Source organism: Rhipicephalus sanguineus, chromosome 1 (assembly GCF_013339695.2).
Source record: "Rhipicephalus sanguineus isolate Rsan-2018 chromosome 1, BIME_Rsan_1.4, whole genome shotgun sequence".
Lineage (NCBI taxonomy): Eukaryota > Metazoa > Arthropoda > Arachnida > Ixodida > Ixodidae > Rhipicephalus > Rhipicephalus sanguineus.
The window spans coordinates 46,722,928-46,746,349 of record NC_051176.1 but is presented as its reverse complement, the minus strand read 5'-3'; the positions used below and the strand labels follow the sequence as shown (position 1 = coordinate 46,746,349).

Below are 23,422 nucleotides of genomic sequence, written 5' to 3'. Positions count from 1 at the left end.
TCAGGTACTGGACTGCTCGTGAGATGAAGATCAGGCTGTGCATAGAGTATTCGCAACTTTCTTGTGGGGGTGCCAATGGGAACCAACGCGCAGGGTAATTTGTTTCTCCCTTCAGTATCTGCTAGGATAATGCATTCGTTTGCACACTAACTTATATCTCGGTTTGTAGTATGCGCGTTGCTAATAAATATACCGTGCTTCTAATCGGCCAAGCCATTTTAAAAATACCGCTTTATTGTTAATTTCGAGGCTCTGACATACTAATGTTTAATGTTTGAAAACAGCACGTAGATGAAAACATTCTCTATTTTAGGAAAAATACTTAATTCCATTCCCATGCCATTCCGTGCAAAAGGCGCTTAATTCCATTCTCATTCCATTCCTCCAAGCGTTGTCCCCATTCCATTCCGGAGTCGCGAAAATCAGGAACGATTCCGGAGTCATTCCAATTTTGGAGTGGCAACTCCGCGACACTGGTGGGAAGCATTAAACCACACACTCTTTGCGCAATTAGCACTGTGTGATGACTGGTTGTTATTTTACTTTTCCGCTACGCTATATTGCATATGTTAACACGATTCCTTGCCCGACGTGATACCTGTATAGAGTATTTTTGCGAAGGAGTTACAAGCACCATCGTGGCACTGTGGTGGAAGATCCGACTGCAAAGCAGAGGCCGCGGGTTTAACTTCCATCCGATCCTAGAAATTCGTTTCTGATTTTATTTTTTCTTATTTCATGCGGTAGCGATCACGGACACCGGCGGCGGCGGAAAACTATGGCGCCAAAATCAGCCGTTGTGGTCTCTTGACAGCTTTCGCTGTAACAAAATTCAGCGCCGACAATGCCCTCTCCACCTTGGCCTGCGTGACAGGCGCGCGAAAGTCTACTTGCGTTAATATAAACATCTCTCGTTGCCATGCTTTTCGTTTTTATCACAATTTCGACATATGTTTGCTTTGGAATTCCTGCCTCAGGTACGCGATGATACTGTACCCTGAGATATGCTCACATTGCATGAGATCAGTTGTTCCTGATTGCGAAGTTTTCTCGTGAACCGAAAAACGATTTAAAAAATTTCGGTTTCACTCCGGAACGAAATAATAGATAAAGTTTCAGTTACGTTTTCTTTCCGCTAAAAAATATCGTTTTTTTTTTCCGTTTTCGGTTTTCGCTCCGTTCCGACACTCTGCTTTCAAGTGCACCTCGATTTGTAGGAACGAAAGCGGCTTGCTGTTGCTGAGTGGTATGGTACAGGGGCCGAGAAACATCGCTGCTCTGACAGCAGGCGCACTGCACGCTTTTATTAGGCGACACCTCAGACGCACCGAGCGTCGTTTGCAAGCGATCGTTCTCAGTGTTAACCCAACAAGCTACACGACGCATCCGTTCAGTCTTTCGAACATCATACTTCCTTGGCCGAAGTGACACAGCTCGGCGCGTGCTCAGCCTAGCACGGCTGGTGCATAGTTATAAAAGCCATTACGTCGAGTGGAGATATTGACAACGTCTGGGAGCAAATTCTTCGTTGGCATCGTGCACTCTCCCAGTAGTGGCAGATCCTATTCATTGCGAAAACACTTTCATTCACTCGTATGCACGCAGCGGCCTTCACTTCACGAAGCAAAATGGCCTATATTTGTCATCAGAGGGTTTGTTAGGACTTTGTAATAAAACTGCGCGAAGAAAATGACTTGGTCGCTCATTTGTGCATGTTTTGAAGGGCAAGTCGATATATAAGGAATTTCTGATATAAAGAACACTTTTTGTGGCACTTGGCATTGTATAAACAGGTTTGACTGCAATGGCGGTACAGTGCTTATCTGATGTATTATGTGTGGGCATATTACATACATTGGCATACCTGACAAGTGTAGGAAAATGTAGGTGAATTTTGTTATGGTACAATGAAGAAGTCATATTCGAAAGTTCTGAAGACCAAGGTGATTGATTTATCGACCTTCATTTCTGTATTCAGTGAATGAGCTGGGAAGTTGCTCACTTAAGATTCTCCTAAGATGGATATCTCAGTTGCCGTAGTTGACCGGCTAGTACTCAAATGACTTTCCGATGTGCGGTGTTCATATGGCAAAAGATATGCTATTCGTCAGGCTATAATAATGTAATATTAACACCTCACAAAATGTAACACTATTGTGGAAGCTATCCTATTTGCTTTAGGCTGCAGGTGGGTTTCTCCCATGGACTCAAGCAGGTCATGGCCTATTACAGCCTCATGTACTTTAGTTCTAAGCAGCTGAGCAGTAGTGCTTTCCGATGCTCCAGTTTGTGGGCCTCCCCCTGGCTGGCAGTGATCTGACGATAGCCACATGTTAGTCTGAGAGTAGGGCTGACAGTTCTCATTGGCACCTTAAAGAACCCCAGATGGTTGAAATTTCCGTAGCCCACTTCTACAGCGTGCCTCGTAATCATATGGTGGCTTTGGCATGTAAAACGTCAAGACTTATTGTGTGTAGTTGTGCGTTATCACGCAGACAAGAGAGGGTACAACGGCAAGGAAAGAGTCGTATCACTGGAGCAGGATTACCTGGTAATGCCTGATATTTAGGCAGAAAATTTTCTGGCACAGGCATGCACCACAACAGGAGTGCAAGCACTACGAGTAGTATTTTGCACCTTGTAGTCAGTATTCGTAGGCAGCAGAAGGAAGCAGTAGAAAGCTGTGGAATGTAGTGCAGCACCCAACACCGCATGTGTGCGCCGCAGTGTCTGTGACGGTACTCTGCACTTAGCCAGTGCAGCAGAGCAGCGTAGGCAAGTAGTCATAAGCTTTTTGTTCGAGTAGTTAGCGTCATATTCACTTGCTCGCCGCAATGTTTGTTGTGTTGATGCAGTTGGCTCGAAGGGGCGAGAAGTCTGCGTATAGAAACTCTGTGTAGCAGAAATACAGACCTTTAAGGCCCATGTTTTTCCTCGTGAATGCTGTAAGCACGTTATGGGCATTGTCCTCACCACTTCGTGCAGCTACAAGCAGGCTAACCTGCGGCAGAAGTCAACATTACCGTTCATCGCTGGCTGCTCAGGGCTGCTTGGAGTGCCAGTTTGTGATGTATTATACGAGCTTATTCCAAAAGTTGCGACGTAACAGCAGTGTTTTGAATTCATTGAATCATTGTTGGGACGGGCCGAAAATTCCATGCTCCTATTTATCCACGACTGAAAAAAAAACTTGAAACCTCAACTCTAACGTGCACAACAATTGCGTGACTCAAAAAAAGTCTAATTTTATCTTTTCAACAGTGAAGAACTTCTTTAATGGTCCTGTACTTCCTTCATTCTCGCTCACGGATAGCTCCTATTCACTTTCAGACCACAGCAACTTTTCTTTAGTGCTGTCCATTGCGTTTGAAATGCCGCACTTGTCACCACAATAGCCGATGGAATCCCAATCAAAGCTTCAGCCACCCACCTTGCCACTAGACTGAGGCACAGCCTGCTGCTGGCTGCGAACATGTCGCATTCATCCATAAGTCACTCATTCTACAGCACCCAAATATGATGCTTGAGAGGCTTATTTATGCGCCCGTCTAGTGGCTGCAGCTGCGAAGTCATCCCGCTTAGTGTTACCATGAAGCACGGAAAAAGAAGTATTTGAGGAGGAGCATCTGCTAGGCTGCCGCTGCGCACGACGGCGGCCCGATAGTTTCGTGAAGGAAATAAGGTTTTCACCTTAGCACGACAGATGACGCTTCCGGCGTGTTGCCATCGTTTGCATGTTCTTCTGTGGACGCGACACAAACAAATTCTCGATACCGTCCCGTATATTGTCAATTTTCCAAAATTTCGTCGGTTAGGTCAATAACTAAAGGTGACAGAAATTTTAGCTGTAGTTATTAACAGGTTTCAGGTATTCATAACCCTAAATATAGGCCGTACAGCGCTTGAAACAAGCTACTGGTAGTAGTTCTTGAGTAGACGACGTCTGCCGCATCCACAAGTCTCTCGCTCGCATGTTGTGCGCACGCGTGCGTAGGTGGCCTTGGGCGGGTACGTTTTCGGCATTTGCACGCTTTCTGTATCCGCGGGCTTACACGTTGCTCCGGTGGCACTGGCTTCTCGCTCTCTGCGCGCTCTTTTCACGCCTCAACAAAGGCTAGTGCTTTCCAGGATTTTCATCAATGCTTCTGTATGATGGGGCGCAAATGTGTCCAGCGGAACAGCAACAGTGGCTACGCATCCTGCAAGGAGGAGGTAATTACCTGCAAAGTTCTTAGTGACGCGGCGAGATTCGAAGTGTAGACTCGCGCATTACCCATATCGATAGCTCACGACCATCGACTCACCACTACGGTTTTGAGAAGTAGTTATCGGAGAGTGACATTAAGAGACGGCGGTACTACGGTGAGCTTTAAAATTGACCCACAAGATGTAGAAATTGGCAGAGTGTCTTCCATGCACTTAGCAGTGTCTTACGGATCGTCAAACATCTGAAGCGATAACGTAACAGGAACCAGTGGTTCCCGGCAGTATCGAAGGCGCAAAGGGAAGGCATGAATAAGAACAACCTACATTTGATCTGATTTTACCTGATCGATAGACTCGGGCATCCGACCTGCACGACTTGGACTCTTGGGAGCCCATCTGCGCATGGTGTACTACCTTAGCGTCACCATCTGGCGACTTTTGACTTGTGTAAAGCCGTCAACGAATGCTGCCCTCTTCAGTGCGTCTGGCGGCGGCACTATGTGCGCTTGGTGCAAGCTTGACTGCACTATTTCTGGTAGAACGTAAATACGATTTTCCTTGCTATAAGAATGACGATCGATGTGTACTGCTGCTGCCTGACCCACTGATGACGGCATTGTCTTTTTGCTCTGTCAGTAGAATTTGTTGTTGTTATCCTGTGATGTTGAGAGCAATCCTGGCCCGGATAAGTCAAAACGAAACTGTCGCAGTTACTCGAGGGACGACAAAAAATTGTTGAAAGTTATCTTCATAGATAGCCAAGTCTGCTGCCATCGAAGAAAGGCTTGAGGCCTTGGTGCTGTCAGCCACGCAAGTAATTCCGCGAGCTGGGCATCTTGAAAAAACAGTCGCTCGTCTTGCTAATTGGGTATCGCAGTTAGACAGCCATTCTGACGAGCTTGAAAACAGGTCTCGTAGAAATATTTTATGTTGTCTATGGACTGCCGTATTCTTCGCCAACACCTTTTCCCAGCATGCTAACCGGAACTGCCGGCGTATGTAACCTTATACTCAAAATGGATACAATGTACAGTATAAGGGCAGGTAATATACCTAATATATTTTTGAGACTGTATTCTGAATGGACTTCTCGGTATAGTCAAGTCTGTCGAGTCACCTACTGTTCCATTACTCTGTAGGTGTGCTAAGGTTGTTCAGATACGTAAGGATTGCAATAAAGAGGTGGTGTGTAACTATAGGCCAATTTCGTTAATATCAACATCGTGTAAATTACTGGAGCGCATCATCGATAAATATATCATCGAGTACTTGTGTGAACATAATATTCCCTCACATGCGCAACACAGCTTCCGTTCTGTCTTTTTTGACCGTACAACAATTACTACATGTATCCCATGATTTTGCACCGACACTTAATGTTAGATGACGGCTTGATGACGTTTTCATTGACTACAGTAAGGCTTTCGACACGGTATTCGTAATAAACTTCTCAATAAACTCGGGGCAATAATTCACGGCCTTTTAACCTATAGACTGGAGGCAGGACCACTTAAGCTCAAAAACCCAATTTGTGGCATTCAACCATGTTCACTCATCTCAGGTCAGCGTTACATCCGGTGTACGACAGGGATCCGTACTGGGTTCATTACCCTTCGTGTTCTACATAAATGACGTCGTTAAGGTAACTGCTGGGACTTCTGTTAAATTACGTCTCTATGCCGATGACTGCGTTCTTTATTTTGCAGTGGCTAACACTCAAGATCAGTTCGAGTTAAATAAAGTTCTTCTCTGTGTTTGTGAATGGAATAAGCGTGGCAGATGGCACTGAACTTCAAGAAAACAGTCTCAATAACTTTCTCAATTAAAAAGTAACCGTTAATGTTTACATATTTTAGTCAGGACCAGCAGCTCGAGAGTGTTGATACGTTCAAATATCTTGGTTTTGCTTTCTCGCCTGATCTGAAATGTATGTGGCCAATAAGACGCTAAGAACGCAGGGCTATCTTAAGAGAAACCTCCATGTTGCAACTAAGGGATGTAAACTAGTGACATACAGATTACTAATAAGGCCTCTACTTGAGTACGCGTCCGTCGTGTGGTCACCACATCACGCCAAGTATATAAATATTGCCAAGCGCGCTTTTTTGTTATTTTATGTAACTAGTACGTTGCACGCGTAGCCGATGCCTTGCGCATGCCGCACCCTAATGTCTCAGAACCTTCCAGATTATGGTGGAATCTTCTTATATGCTTCAGCGCGAAAACGCGAACACCTGAGATTATTCTGGATCTAACGTGGCCGCCAGCGAAAAGGCTCGAATGTTCGATGCCGCATGTATAAAAGCGGACGCGCCTTGCTGCAGACCAGTTTATCGACGGCATGCGCTCTGTTTGCCGCTATCAGTGTACAGTGTGTTTCCCTGTAGTTTGACTTCCCGTTTCCCGGCCACAAGTTCTCCGAAATAACGATTTTCATCTTGGACATGCCGACTGCTGCCTTCGTTGACATCCCGACCTCGTGACATCTGGTGGAGGTGCTGCTTCATGATCCGGCCGCCACCGCGGGGCGCTCACCCAAGCCCAAGAAGAAGACGAGGCTAAAGAGAACCCGCTTCGTCGAGCTAGCCGCCGGAAGAAGCGGCTATAGCCAGAGCACGGGCTCCTTCCCGAAAACACCAGGTAGCCCAAGACCGTCACATCGACTACCGAGACTATGACAGCCCCTCTGCCACCTACAACGGTTGTGATGCAGCAGCCAAGGGAGCCAGCGACTTTCCCTGGTCGTCGTTTGAAGACCCCGAGACCTGGCTCGAGACGTACGACCGAGTCGCCACCTCCAACCACTGGGACTCTGAAGACAAGCTGCTCCACGTCTACTTCTACTTAGAAGATGACGCGGCCGCGAAGGCGTGGTTTGAGAACCGACAATCCACCCTTCCAACCTGGGACCTCTTTCGGACGACATTTCTTAATACATTCATGAACATCATCCACAAGGACAAGACCGCTTCTATGCTGGAAACAAGATGCAGCTAACGAATCAGATCGTCATCATCTACACGGAAGAGATGACGCGATTTTTCCGCCTGGCCGACGCTGCCATGCCTGAGGAGAAAAAATTCCAATTTCTTATGCGGGGAGTGGAACAAGACCTCTTTGCAGGATTGGTGCGGAACCCACCGAAAGCAGTCACAGAATTCTTAACGGAGGCTACAACAATTGAAAAATCACTCGATATGTGGAAGGCGCAATACAGCCGCTCAACCCTGTCTACAGGCTACACCGGAGCGCTCTTGCCAGGCACCGACGACCTACGGGAAGCCATCAGAGCGATCGTGCGAGAGGAGCTGCGCAAGCTGTTACCGTCGGCGCAGCGTCAAGAGGATGCGATCGCCGACATTGTCCGCTAGGAAGTCCGGCAATCGCTCGGTATCCCTGAATCACCACAGCCTCAGCCGCAAATGGTGAGCTACGCTGCTGGAGCGCGACGCACCGCGCCCCTCTACGCCCACGTCAAGACGCCGCACAACCGCCGTACTGTTGGCAGGCAACATACCGCCCGCCTGTAGGCAAGCGCTACACCCCGAGGAAGATCGACGTTTGGCGTGCCCCCGACCACCGCCCACTCTGCTACAATTGCGGAGAAGCTGGCCACACCTACCACCGCTGCCAATACCAACAGATGGGACTGTGTGGGTTCGCCATCGCCCACCGCGCCCACAGCAGGGTGAAGACCATGTGACATTACCGACTATATCGCAGGAGCGCAATGGTACCCCGAGGACCTTCCCGATCGCCGTGGCTAGGCCGCTACGTCTCTCCCCAACGCCAACCAGTTTATACTGGCCCAACGCGGGGCCAGTCACCTAACTCGTATCCGGAACACTAAGGGCAGCAACGATGGGGTGCGGTTGCTGTACGACGAAATACCGAGGGTCATTCGCCGCCGACGACGACACCGCGACGAAAACTAAAGAAGACGCCGCAAGACGAACGGAGCCTTGACGTCGAAACTTTGCGGCCCGAAGAAGACCTGATGACGCAACTTTGAAGCAGGGGGACGAACCGACGTAGCCGTGGTCCGACACCGCGACCTAACTGCAACGCTAGGCGATGAACTAGCGACCGCGACGTTCTGATCGACGGCCACAGCGTGACCGCTCTCGTCGACACTGGAGCCGAATATTCTGTCATCAGTGGGCCATTTGCCACGAAGTTGACGAAAGTAAAGACTGCTTGATAAGGCCTCAAAACCCGGACCACTGGAGGCCATCTAATAACGCCGGCTGGAGTCTGCACCGCAAGAGTCACCATCAATAACCGGACTTATACTGCGAGGTTTGTAATATTACATTACTCCAGGCATGAGATACTCGGGATGAACTTTCTAAGTCAGCATGGCGCCGTCATCGATCCGAGGTCTAAGTCAATAATACTAACCCCAGAAAAAGCGTTGCCGCCCAACACGACGTCAGGGAACCACGCATTGAATGTGATAGAAGAGCACGTCACCGTTCCGCCTCTATCCAGCGTAATCATTTCTGTCGGCACCAAACAGACCGCAGACCTTCAAGGCGTCATCGAGGGCGATGAGCACCTGCTTCTGAACCCTCAGATTTGCGTCGCAAGAGGCATGGCCGAGCTGCGTGATGGCAAAGCAAAGTTAGCGCTGACAAACTTCAGCCACCAATATAGGCACCTCAACATTGGTACGACGGCCGTCTCCATCGACGAATTCATGAAGCCAGCAATGCTTTCGCCGTCTTCAATGCTGCCAAAGCTGGTTAGACGGATCGAGATCCCCAACCAGATTTCGACGTCAACCAGAGCCTCCCTAAGTGCAAGCAAGACCAGCTCAAGGACCTGCTCATGCAATTTAAAGGCTGCTTCTTGTCGTCGTCATGAATTCGACAGACCCCAGTCGCAAAGCATCGCATCATGACAAAAGAAATGCACCACCAATCCCTCAGAGCCCGTACCGAATTCAGATGCGAGAACGCTAGGCCGTTAAGAAACAGGTCGACGAAACGCTACGCAGCGACATCATTCATCCTACGAAGAGTCCGAGGGCGTCACCTGCGTTCTTAGTGAGCAAAGACGATGGAACCCTACGTTTCTGCGTCGACTATCGTCGCCTGAATGAAGTCACAAAGAAGGAGTGTACCCTCTCCCAGGAATAGACGACGCCCTAGATCGACTCCAGAACGCGAAGTACTTTTCTTCGATGGACCTCAAGACCGGTTATTGGCAAATCGAAGTCGACGAGAGAGACCGAGAAAAGACTGCCTTTATAAAACCAGACGGCCTGTTCGAGTTCAAGGTCATGCCCCCTGATCTTTGCTCGGCACCTGCGACTTTTCAACGCGTTATGAATACAGTACTGCCCGGCTTGGAGTAGAGCATCGGACGCGTTATTCGAAGGTCGCAGGTTCGGTCCGTGCCCGCGGCAAGCTATCTTTTCGTCCACTTTTCTTTCTTCACATTTACCTTACATTTACTACTAAAAAACACCCCCTATACTTTCCTTGGCATTATTGTCTGTTAGTTCTCATTAATAGACGTGCCACGTGTATTTGGACGACGTCGTTATGTTTTCCTCAAACTTCGACGAACATCTCCCGCACCTTGAAGCTGTACTTCAAGGCTGCGGAGCTCAACCTTGAAGCCTGAAGATTGCCGCTTCACCTACGAGGAGCTCTTGTTTTTGGGTCACGTGGTCAGTAAGGAGGGCGTTCGCCCAGACCCGCAGAAAACAGCTGCCATCGCTGCCTTCCCTCCTCCCACCGACAAGAAGGCCGTACGCCGATTTCTCGGCTTGTGCGCCTGCTACAGGACGCTTTGTCAAGGTGTTTTCACGAATCGCCGAGCTGCTAACTCAGCCTCACGAAGGCCGACCTGCCACTCAAGTGGGAAACGGCGCAACTTGAAGCATTTCAAAAACTGAAACGACGCGTTCAGTTGCCTCCGATACTAGCGCATTTCGACGAATAGGCCGACACGGAAATGCACACCGGCGCCAGCAGCCTACGACTCGGCGCCGTCGTTGTGCAGAAGGCTGACGGGCTGGAAAGGGTCATCAGTTATGCTAGCCGGTCGGTATCACAGGCAGAAACCAACTATTCCACAACAGAAAAGGAGTGCCTGGCCATCATCTGGGCTACATTCATGTTTGCCCCTACCTCTACGGCAGGCCCTTCAAAGTTGTGAGCGACCACCACACCTTGTGTTGCCTAGCTAACTTGAAGGACCCTTCAGATTGCCTCGCACGGTGGAGCCTAAGACTTCAAGAATTCGGGATTACCGTCGTTTACAAGTCCGGAAGTACACATTCCGACGCTGACTACTTCCTGTGAACCACAAGTGGCGATGACTTCGCCAAACGACAGCAAGACGACCCGGAACCCAGGGGCCCTGTGGAATGCCTCGAGGCCAGGACCGCCGTTGTTCCAAAGGTATTCAAGCGAGGACTGGCGTCAATTTTATGCATTTTGCGAGCGACGTCAATTCCATTTCTTATAGTGTTCTATAAACATTGTTTTCACCCTGACCTCCCGTTGCCCAAGAGGAACAAAATTTTTCGACACTGACTGCAGCGCTTTCTCATGAAAATGCCTCTTTTCACCACAACAAAACCCCCTCCTTATCATCCTGCATAAGGCACAGGTCATTTGCTTTAAAAAAAGACAAAGTACGTCGGACACTAACATCTGAACGCCGCGCCGCGCCTTTTGGCACCGATTTGTCCAAACACACCACACCTTTAAGAAGGCATTGATCGCGGGCTTCTTAAAAAATCGTGCTCACACAAGATACACGAAAACTTCACTAATGAGATAAGCCGACTTTTGGCAGCAGGTTTCCCTAGGTCGCTTCTGACTGCACTCGCCGAGTCTCTGATTCAGAAAAGGAAAACCACTCAGAGGGCTGCCGTACGTGAAAAGTTGAGGCCAGAGGTGGTCTCTTATCTTCATGGGGTCACCCATCAGCTCAAGAAGGTGGCTGGCAGACATAGTGTCCCTGTGGCGTTGTCTGCGTCGAACAAGAGGCCGATGCTACGCTCCCGCACCTGCGGTGTGAGCAGAGGTGGATGCCAAATCCGACACGGTGTTCCTTACGTAGCGTGTGGCGTAGGCGCTGTTTATACCATCCCGCTCTCATGTGGTAAGGCCTACGTCGGTCGAATGAGGAGATTCGTCAACTAGCGGCTCAGGAAACATGCACATAAGTTTAACAAGAACACTGATAAAGGAGCCCGTCTTGTGGCTCATATTAATTCTTGCAACAATTGTGAAGCGCGATTTGAAGGGACGTCGATCCTAGGCAGAAGCGAGAATTAGCATGCGCGGCTAGCTTTAGAAGCTTACCACATAAGGAAAAGAGCTCAACTTTGTATCAGCAATACATTCTTGTCCCTCCATTCATCTGAGTATGAATTCTTGTCTGCGCGTATCTAATACACCGACTTCATCTTCGTTACACGTCTGTTTACAACTGCGGTTGTGCGCATGTGCTGTAAGGCTGCCTTGGGCGTATATATTTATTTGACTTCCAAAGCAGTTGATAGTCAGCGCTTGTGTGCCAGTGTCTTGCCTACGTGCGGCGTCTTGTATGTTTGCGCTGTTTCTTTTACCTCAGGGATGTGTACCAACTAGGCCCAAATGGCGTATTATTGAATTTGAGATACAGCCAGACAAGCCACAGCCGGACCACCGATTACCACCCAAAGACCAATGGCCTCACTGAGCGTCTAAACAAGACCATCGCCGACATGCTGGCCATGCACGTCGATGACGAACACAAGACATGGGATTCTATGCTTCCGTACATGACCTTCGCATACAGCATGGCCGTGCAAGAAACGACGCAGAAAACGCCATACAATTTGCTGTATAGAAGGAACCCGGCAACGAAGCCCAACCCCATGCTACTCAACGTCACCGACGAAGAAAACCTCGACGCGACTGTCTACCTTCAGTGCCCCGAAGAAGCCGAACAACTCGGCCGCTTACGCATCAAGAATCAGCAGACAACCGACAGTCGCCATTACAATCCTCGACGACGCTTCGTGGAATACCAGCCCGGTGACAGTGTTTGAGTCTGGACGCCGATACACCGACGTGGAATTATTGAAAAACTTGTTTCGGGGATACTTCGGGATATACAAGGTGCTTCGACGTCTCGGTGCTCTAGACTACGAGGTCACCCCGGACGTCATCAGGAACACTCAGCGGCACCTCGCACGACCTCAAGTCGTCCATGTCGTGCGCTGTAAGCCGTTTTGTACGCGTTAGCGAACCTTAGGGCTTCCTTTATCATTGTGCTTCATTTCTGTCGGCACTTTTTCCCCATCTTTGCGCATCGCACGAAATTGACAAGGACAGAAGAGAAGAGGACGGGACAAGCGCTGATCTTCAACTGAAAGCTGATCGCTGATCTTCAGGACGGGACAAGCGCTGATCTTCAACTTTCAGTTGAAGATCAGCGCTTGTCCCGTCCTCTTCTCTTGTGTCCTTGTCAATTTCGTGCGCTGCGCAAAGATGGATAAGTTCCAACTCGCCCGCCTAACAATCCTACTACACTTTTTTTCCCCTTTCTGTGTTCTGATGCAAGCATCGGGAGGATGCTTTTTCAGAGGACGGCATGGCCACGCGCATTTCTTTTGTTATTTTTATGTAACTAGTCAGTTACACGCGTAACCGGGGCCTTCCGCAAGCCGCGCCCTAATGTCTGAGAACCTTCCAGATTATGTTAGAATCTTGTTATAGGCTTGAGCGCGAAAACGCGAACTGCTGAGAGTATTATGGGTCTAACGAATGTTCGATGGCGCTGTCTGAAAGCCGACGCGCCTTGCTGCAGATCAGTTTATCGACGGCCGACGATCTGTTCGCCGATATCAGTGTACAGTGTGTATGCTGTAGTTTGACTTTCTGTTTCCCGGCCACAAGTTTGGTCAAATCAAGAGTTTCATCTTGGACAGGCCGACTGCTGCCTTTGTGTACGTCACGATCCCGTGAAAATTTCCTCGAGTCTATTCAGAAAAAAAGGCATTGCATTAATATCTAATCGTTATGACCGCCATTTTTCTCCAGCATTGCATGATAACAAGCTGCAGGTAAAAGATATGGCTCACAAACGTACTTGTGAGCGTCTTGTCCTGCGGCATAAAATTACTCATGAGGAAACATTTATTGATGTACAGTCGAGTGCATAATTTTAGAGGCCACGGGAGCGCGTGCCGAGGATGCGTCGCTGCGCCTTCTGGTGGCTGCACGGCTCTGTCCGGGAGCGCGTACTGCGCACGCTCGTCCCATATCACCCGGCAGCCTGTCCTTTCGCTCGTTTCAACGGCGCGCATCTCGAAACGATGCGGACGGCGCAAGGTGCCACTTCTGCAGTCGCTGTGCAAGCACCGGTACTCCCGAGCGATAATATAGCGGCGAAAATGCCTCTAATGTAATAGCATGGCTAGAGCGCGCCATGCAATACGCTTTCTTCCTTGATGCAGCGCGGAAAACATGCAGTTTCTCAGCTTTTCTCAAACGGAGTTGCGTGATATGCTCATCTTGCAGTGATGAATTTTGTGCTCTGTCTCGGAGACGTTATGCCAGCTCCATTTCTTGGTGCGAATATGGCGCGTGCAGTGGTATGCAGTAAACCACTGAATATCGCGCGTCCAGAATGAATAGCCAGGAAACGCGATAAATAAACAGTTTATTCTTATAAGCCAGAAAAAAAAAGAAAACGATAGCTATAACTGCTATCCAGGAAGGATCACTACTTTCAGTATTTAATCAAGCGCCCATCGGCGGCAATCACTTGCGCCACACGAGATGGCATCGAATTGTAAAGCGCGGCCACGATCTCGAGGCGTGCACGAAGTGCTTCCCACTCCTCCTGTATGGCCGCGAATAGGGTCTCCTTCGTTGAACTTCCAAGATTCCTGCGCCGCAAGTCGGCGTTTCACGAGACCCCAGACGTTTTCAATGGGGTTCAGGTCCGCTCCTACAGGTGGCCCTTCCAATGTGCGAACAGCAAGGCCCTCAAGCAAAGATTTCACACTGCGAGCAGTGTGAATCGGGCTCCTGTCATGCTGGTACACGAAACAACCATCCTTGAACGGCCCATTCAAGACATAAGGAAGCAATTCTCTCTCTATTATAAGGGAGTACGTGGAGGCTGAAAGGTTCCCATCGATAAGAACCAGTGGTCCAAGTCCTTCCCTGGTCATGGCGGTCCAGACACTCACAGAGCATCGGCCACTGGCAAAGACCGACTGCGTGTACTGTGGTGAATACCTGGCGAGGAAGGAAATGCTGGATTGGTTACACGGATTTATAAGAACGACAATGGCACATAGTCACTTTATCCCCGAACAATTTCGTCTTACTTGAAGATCCATATAATGGAATTTTAATTATGCGAGATCGCCAAGATGGTGCGAAATATTCGACATGTTGGTAAGGCACCCTCAGTGCGTTCCAGGCCTCGCAAACTCAACTGTATTTTTCTAAGGTAATGAGGTACAATATACAAAAAAAAAAAACATCACACATTGGCTAAGGTGCTTAAGTTTGGCGAGCTGCTCACGATAAGAAGTAACACAGCTTAAAGAGAATCAAAGCTAAGCAACGTTCTACAGCAAGTTCGAAGACAATAAAGTGCTGGGCTTTACTTGCCTTAACCACAACGTAATTAAGGCGCACTGTAGTGGGTGACCTGCCATTAATTTTTACCAGCTGCGGTTACTTACCCTGTGCACTACTCTTTCTACACATTCAATGGTAAATAGTACAAGGATGACATTAATGTAGAAGACAAATCGCAAATGTCACCTCGAGTTCATTGGACGCCATACTCGCCGTTCCTGATCCCAGCGACTTGAAAACGTTGATTCATCGCTGAACACGACTTCTCCCCACTCTTCTGATCCCCATGTCTGCACAGAACGCGCAAACTGCAGTCGCATGGATCTTTGCCTGTCCGTGATGTGGGGCTTCTGGGCCGCGACGCAGTTGGCAAGCCCTGCTTCCGCCAACCTCCTACGGATAGTCCAGACGGACGCGTTGAGATGCAATGCATCTTTTATGCCTTTCGCTGATATATGGGGATCAGCTACTACGGCGGCGATAATTAGCCTGTCCACTTCGTCATCTGTGCATCTTGACCTTCCAGCACGGTCTCTATCACTGATCCCCCATATTTGTCGGTACGCTTGGATGGCACGACTCACCGCATTTCTTGACCTTTGAAGGAGCCGGCAGATGACCCGCTGAGAAAAGCCTTGGATGCTCAACTCTACGATGCGTCTCCTTTCATCAGCTGGTACTCGTGGCGACATTTTTGAAGACGAATGTGGGGGCCTTGAAACCCCCGATCGTATACTCTTTCGAGAATGGCACTGTCCAATAGCTGTCCAATAGCTGGGCTGTGCCGCGATATGCTGCCATTCAACATTTGCTGTACGACATAATTTATTATCGTCACCAAGCCCGAAAGACCACGAAACAAGGCAAAGAACTGACAAAAATGACAAAATGGTACTGCGCCTGCGTCGCAAGCACGCGTGAATCTTCTGAGTGCCCAATTTTTCTGACAGAGCTATAATAAAGAATAGCATTTCCACGCAGTGAGTAATGTGTACAAAAGGAGCGGTGTGCCGCCGTGCGAGGTATTTGGTCGAACAGCTTAAGGAATTAACTTTTGTTTCCTTGTGGGGCCTCCAACATTTGAGCACTTCGAACTGAATTGTGTTCGCCTGTAATTCACTGCAGTATTTTACAAAACAACGTGACCAGAATACCAGAATACACGCTGATGCTCGAGCGACGGATGTTAATGGAGGCAGTCTCAATTCCCGACTACTTCGCGTTCGAGAATGTTCCGTGCATATGTCATGGGTAGAGTTCTATTGAAATACTGAAAGCGGTGGCGCCCCTTTCAACCTTCGTGATTTTCTCTGGTTTCCGGAAAAAACATTCCCAGATACCCCCAAATATGAAAAGACTCGAAAGTGAAAGCCTATGATATCTCTTGCACGTCTCAATCCGCATTAATTCACGCTTACTTGTCTTAATCTACTATAATGCATCCAATTAATGGGTTGACTTCAATCGGGGTTTATGGTTCGAGTAGTAGAAGACGACATATGAATATCTGAAATTCGAATCCTAGAAACTCTTGGGTCGAGGCTCGACTCCTACCAATAATAAGTGCGGGCTCTCGACGTGACAGAACCACGATATAGAGAGAGAAATAAATTTTATTATATAGATATGACATAGAGCTCCACCAAAGTAACGTCTTGGGAATGTTTGCTCATTCGGGGTTCTTTAACGTCCACTCAGTATACTAGTTTCAAGTATCTCTCCTCTATCGAAATACGGCATGCGCGACTAGACTTGAAGATGCGTCTTTCGGGTCAGCAGCCGAGCATCGAAACCACTGCACCACCGCAGCGGCCTTAATAAAAGATTTATCCTTAATAAACCGAGTTTGTTTTCACCTTTCTTCCTCGGCTCTTTTCTGCAGCTGTTGGACGTTTGGTGGTTTCATGCATGTTCATAGACACATGATATTTGGACCGAGTATTACTACGTGCGTTAGTTCGGCGAATGAGAGCGCAAAAGGCAACAGTGCTGGCTGAGTTTATTGATTGCCTAACTCGACATTCAAAATGTGATCACGCCGCGGATCGCCTAGGAGTAACGTGCACTATGTGCAGCACGCCGAAACCCGCAAATGATGTGCTGTCAAGGTATATGTAAACTGGTAGCGTAACTTCCGTAGAAGCCCACGTGTCAAGCCGGTGGCTAGTTGTTGCAACAGTCGCCATCTATGTGAGGAGGGGACAAACAGAATTAAAAAAAAGAAAAAGATATCGTCACAACCGGAAGCGGAAATGACGTCACGTTTTAACGCGATGGGCGCGAAATTATGAAATTTTTTGACAGGGCGCCGCTTCTTACTTTATTTTTATAGCTGCACGTTCTTTTTCTTATCACTATGACGGCTCTATAATGGAAGCCTGCAAGATAACGGGAAGACGAAAAAGACAGATTTGATAAATAACGTGTGTTTTATTGGCGAAATATTGCAGTTGAACAGGATATTACCCCGAAATATATAACAAAGAAATCAGAAGTAGGATAACAATTCAACGTGCACACTGTGATGGTGTAATGTGGGCCCAGGATCCGAAATAATTCAACCGGCAGTCAGGTGATTCTGTACACACAACACAGACTAACACAACCGATAACTGACGATTCACGCACAACACACTAGAGCATTCCTTATTTAAATCCTAAACGTCCTACGCGCCTCGCGCACAACTGTCCTGCTCGCCGTTATGAACTGTTGCCGCTGCGGCGAGGTCGGTCGTCACCGGTACTCCTTGGGCAGTCAACAGTAACGCTGCCTTGACCGTGGCGAGGTGGTAGTGGTGGTGATGATGGCACTGCAGGCCGGTAGATCACCAGGCCACTGCAGCGCAGGTTAGCTGCCCGTCGCCAACATGAGCTGTGGCCACCTCGTGACACCACTCGGGCCCCAGGACCTCAGGCCAGGGACAGACTAGGCTGCCGGTCTCTGTGTCAGCACCGGGCACAGAGCGGCAATCAGGCTCACCAGGTCCACATGGCTGCCGGACGCCTGGTTAAGCGATGTCGCGACCCGAGCCGCCGACCAGCGGCTGCCGTTCCAACCGTGTCGCGCTCCAACTCCTCGAGCCGCACGCCCCGCTCGCGCTTCCTTTCGTCGTCTTCCCCTCCAAGGCGTACCGCAGAGCAGAACTGTCGTTCCCTCTTCGCCCCGTCACGGGCCACACAATCCACATCACCACACACACAAACCTTTCACACGTGTTGCTCTTGCATCCGTAGACAGCGCAGCGTTTCTTCGCGTGGCGTGGCGGACTCATCGTCCTCTCATCGTCCACTCATCGTCCGCTGGCAAAACACAGTCACTGAAACGGTTCCCGATAGCTGCGATGGGCTATATTACCTTCTGCCAAGTACCGCGACTAGAAAACAACGCTTATGCGAGGAAATCACCTACGGACGACAGGCACAAATCTACTGCGCAAAAACGAGCGACGCCATTTGCATCTCAAAATGCGCAAAACCGTTGGCCGATGTTACCAGACTGCCTGCATGTGCCCGCTGTTTCTGAAAATAAACGAAAAAAAATTGGCCACTCAACCACATATCCAAGACTAAAGTTTGATTAAATAATCTACTAATTTAATTCATGACAAATAAAATTAAAACTAATGAAAATAAACGCTTAATTAGTTTTTTGTTTTCATTATTTGTCCCCCCTCACCTAGTAGCGCTTTAATCGTCACGCGGGTGTTGATGTTTGTCGCAATAGGTTTCCGTCACATTAGCGCTCAGCTTTTTTCATTGTCTTCACAGCGACTACAGAAGTGACACCTTGCACCGTCCGCCACGTTTCGAGATGCGCGCCGTTGAAACGAGCGAAAGGACAGGCTGCCGGGTGATATGGGACGAGCGTGCGCAGTACGCGCTCCCGGACAGAGCCGTGCAGCCGCCAGAAGGCGCAGCGACACGCCTCGGCACGCGCTCCCGTGGTCTCTAAAATTATGCACTCGACTGTACCTATTGCTTTTACTAACCCCACTTCTCGTCTCAGCAGATGTAGTCACCACCCTTTAGTTGCTTTGAAATCATCCATTGAATGCTATGAATTTTCCTATTTTCCTCATTACTGACCTTTGGAACGGTCTTGAGGGCTCCCTGCGTGAGTTGTTCAGTGATAAATTTGTAGAGCAATTGCCAAACTTCACTCACTGATGAGCTGTGGCCCCTCCACGGTGGTCTAGTGGTTATGGCGCTCGACTGCTGACCCGAAGGTCGCGGGATCGAATCCTGGCCGCGGTGGCTGCATTTTCGATGGAGGCGAAAATGTCTGAGGCCCGCGTACTTAGATTTAGGTCACGTTAAAGATCCCCAGGCGGTCGAAATTTTGGGAGCCCTCTACTATGGCATCTATCATAATCATATCGTGGTTTTCGGACGTTAAACCCCAGATATTATTATTATATTATTATGATGAGCTGTGTATACTTTCCTGATATAGTTCTCTCTTCGTCAATGTGTAAACTCTTTTTCTATTGTATTTTTAGTGTACGTATGTACTCACTCCTGCAATATCTTGCTGTGCAAGATGGCAGTATATGTAAATATTAAAAAAAATGTGCAATATCTTGCTGTGCAAGATGGCAGTATATGTAAATATTAAAAAAAATGTAAAGAAGTACGTCCCATAATTTGTCGGAAGGAATGATACCTAGGCTATCGAGTTCGTGTTATAAATAAAATATTTACCAAATCTTTCTTCAAAATATTCACGCTGGTGATTTCCCTGTATGTGACGCCTTTATTATCGTTGATGTTTGGGCCGGCGAGGAGGCCCAAGATACACACCCATACGCGCGTAAAGCGCAGGCGGCGAATCGGTACCGAATGGGATTGAACGGACGAGCTCCATCGGAGAGCGCCACGCGCGCATTTTTCTTTCTCCGCTAGCGTACTCTCCCAACAGAGGCCGCGTCACTGCTGTGCCCGATTCCGTGACTTTAATGGGATGCTCGAGTAGGCGCTGTTTTGCCTTTTAAGGAGTTTTTGCTGTGGACCGTGCGGTCTGTGGGGCAAGCTGTAAGCCTATCCTTGATATGCCGGTCCGAGAGGCACTTAAAAGAATCAAGCAGAGCCCTAAGCTAGTGTTGGGCCTCTTGCACCACACAGTAAATCCAATGAATTACGAGATCAGTGTCCATTCAACATTCCTTGTTGGCGTACATTACAACACGTCAACGAAAGCCGGCAGCCTATGCGCGCGTCTTACGCTTAAGAACAAGGAATAGCTCCCGGCTTGTAGCCATGTGCTGTACAGGCGAGCATTGCCGCTATGCGTGTCTTTTTGTGGCCGGACAAAAGCAAGTGGGCTTGGTTAAACCCCGTCGACTCCACTTTTGAGTTTGCAGGCACATCAAAGTACACCGGGGTCTGGTTAGCGTTGATAAGCGTTGCTGTGTTACAATGTTGAAATATGCCACTGAATAGAGAACAGCTTCTCTTCGAATTGCCACGGCAACTTATGGCACAAGCCAGTCTACCCTCACGAAAAAAAAAAATCCTTTTCGCTTTATGAAGCTGTTGCTCTAGTTGTGGCTGTCTTTAACAGGCTTCTTGGAAGGCCTGGACTCCTGCCATGTTTAGGGGTATTTGCCTCGAGTGCATCCGTGGTTACAAAAATGTGACCCACTCGTAGCTTCCTGACGAAGTCGCCCAGCTAGTCATTATGGTCTGGGAACACCTCTGTTTGCACATTGTGGTGGCATTTGCTTGATCGTATGACTGTAAGAAATAGGCTTCCTCAGTTTTTGCCAGTCCCAATCCCAAGGACCTGTACGCTGAAATTGTACGATGCTGCTCTGTTACTGCTCCCTTCTGCACTTAGTATCTCTTTCCAGTTAAAGCTGTTCGCAGAAACAATGCATCTCTGTGGTCACAGCATCCATTTGCCCAGAAATTATCGGACACTGTTGTCTGTCGAGCGAATCGACGAGTAGATGGCAAAGTAACAAAGGCACCGCTCCAAGTGATTGAATATCGCTGCTGCATCTGCGGAAAATGAGGTGAAAACATTTCACGATGTTTCCCAGCCATGAGTAAACTGCCACCACCTTGTAATGGCAAAAGGAAGTTTTGATGCGTGTTTTGGTTAGGGTTTGTACTCGATCGTAATGTGCATGTGGTTTTCGAAGCTATTCTTATGGAAAAAAAGGTATCCGTGAGTATAGGGTAAATATGAAAATAACATGACAAACACAGCACCCTCGAATAAAATGGCAAGGATGTACTGTATATTAATAAAAAAATGCATTTTTTCAGGTCCACTATTGTATCAATGAAGGGAGATTGTAGCCTTCCAGCTGGAGCCCCCAAAAATAGAGCACAGACCTGACCCCAGCAGCGTGTGGTACACAAACATACGTGAAAAATCGGAGAGAGTGCTATGTTATGTGTCCTACAAAATAGACAAGCTAACGAAAATGCGATTGCTGACATTTATGTGTCTGAGCACAGTATTGTTGTTTGCTTTCCTTGATGTCTCACATTTGCTACAGTGCATGAATTCTTGCGAAAATCATTGTCCCAGAGAAAGCTATGAAGTAGCTTCCTCAAGTGTCTCGGGGATGTTAAGGGTGTTCGCCTATGCTTGGTACCTCAGGTGTTGATAAATGAGAAGAACCACTTCGTGGAGCTGTACCTTCAGCTTAAGATCCCGGCCATGCTCATGGGTGAAGTGATGAATGACGATCCTTCAAGAAGCAGAGGCATGCCTGCTCCACGTCGCTGGGAGCGTTACCTTGCCATAGGGTGCGAGTGCATTGGTGGTGCCGTCCGCACAGCCTCCCTTTGCGGAGGCCTCTTCCTCAAGCTGGTCGTGCGGGACCACTCCCTTGCCAGGCGTGTGGTCGGGAGGCTTTCGCAGCGTTGTGCTCATGGGACACACTTCTGCTACGCACCCATCAGAACTCACTGCCCCGACCATGCAGCACTTTGGACCATGAAAGTTAAGGTATTGGTACAGCCACATGATTACTTCTAGGCGAAAGAACAGTAATTGTTAGCCGTAGCCTCTTCTACCTAAAATGTAGCCCAGGGACACCGTGCGACAAACGACAGGCATTGAATAGCCACAATGTTGCTACCATTAAATGTAATGCCCTCTCAACTACCTTGCAAGCGATCTTAATCTGCAAAAAATTCGTGTTGCTGACAGGTGTAGTGTACTTCACATGATCTCCATCTGTGAGGGACAGAATAAAGGCACTTGTTCTGGATTACCAGAGAGTTGTCTCTCCGCCATGTTCGGTTTTAGAGAAGCTACCCTCAAGTCTCTGATCAAATAATGTCTCAGTGAAATCATTTGGAATAGACACCTACAGCATAAAGAAAGGTGTTTTCGGTTAGTGCACTTCTCTAGCAACATGTAGTAACCAAGTGAATTTTCAGAGTTGTTTGCACTATTTAAGCGTTGAGTGGTAAACCCGAAATACTTCTCTTGAACCAGTGCATAATGGCCACTGAAACGTCGACATTATACTAGACTCTCTACGCATGCGCGATTAGTCAAGCAACAAAAAATGTGGTGGCCTTGAGCGAAGTTGCCCTAATTGTGTTGGTCGCCTTGCTTCAACATGATTTTATTGAGAAGCTTTTTGAATTCGCAATGTGTGACAGTTTTTGATGCTCTGTTCATCGAAGTGAGTGGAGAGCAGCACCCCGGTGAATATTGCAGTCGGTGTCATACCACTCTCGGCAACAGCTAAGGTTATGGTGACAAGCCATGGCTGTGGAATGGGTGTGAAAGCTTTGCTAACACCAATCACTGCACTTCATTAGACCTGTACTTTTGGTATTCTATATGCCATAGAGCCAATGTAAAGAGGACTGAATCGGTGCGGCAGCAGATTGTAAGTATGGTCGTGTACTCTCAAGCTGAACAAAATTCGCTTTTTCCCCATTGAAATGAACGTTTTTTATACTGCCCTCTTAGTGGACATTTCTTGCGGCTTGTGTGTGAAAATGAAGTGGTAATTATTGCGCTGCGCTTTGCATAAAGGTCAAATTTCGGTGTAAGGAAGTTTCACTCAGACGAAGTAAATTGACAATTTGACCAGTTTCTTGACATCAAGGTATTGACAATACATTGATTTTTCAGGAGCGGTGCGAGAAGATGCAGAGGACTCTGCCGTTTCCCTGTGCATATGCGTTCAAGGCGGTATTGCACATCACCTTTGACGTTCTTGACCAGATGGTCCTGATGCCAGAGTCTGCATTCGAAAAACTCATGGGAGAGATTGAAGAGCGATCGGTGAAGGAGCCATTGGTGGTGGAGGGAGCCCTGAACCATGTTGTGTCCAGCATTGATGCAGGCCACATCGTGGTGTTTTCACATGCCTTTGACGCTGGCTGCAGCCGGTTCCGGGATGCGAAGCCACCACAGCTGGCCCGTGGCACCTGCCTTGTGCGGAGTGTGTTTGTCACACCGGGCCGACTCATCTTGCGTCCTGCACAGGTTAGCGGATTTTTTCCGTTTTTTTCAGCAGCAGCAGGCACTGCAGTGGCGTTGTGACCTTGCATTCACACAACAGCATGGGGGAAGTACAACACATCAGTGGTGTTGAACATTAAGAAGCACAACGCAACCACGGCGCGGGCCA

General features: G+C 48.4%; 1 protein-coding gene across 1 annotated transcript in view; it reads left to right on the top strand.

The window, feature by feature from the left end:
- The window catches only part of LOC119385548 (uncharacterized), a 140,910-nt gene that overhangs the window by 17,355 nt on the left and 100,133 nt on the right, over window positions 1-23,422 (top strand). Inside the window, 2 exon segments of the mRNA XM_037652993.1 lie at window positions 21,424-21,745; window positions 22,889-23,277. Coding sequence (XP_037508921.1) covers window positions 21,424-21,745; window positions 22,889-23,277 — 711 coding nt within the window.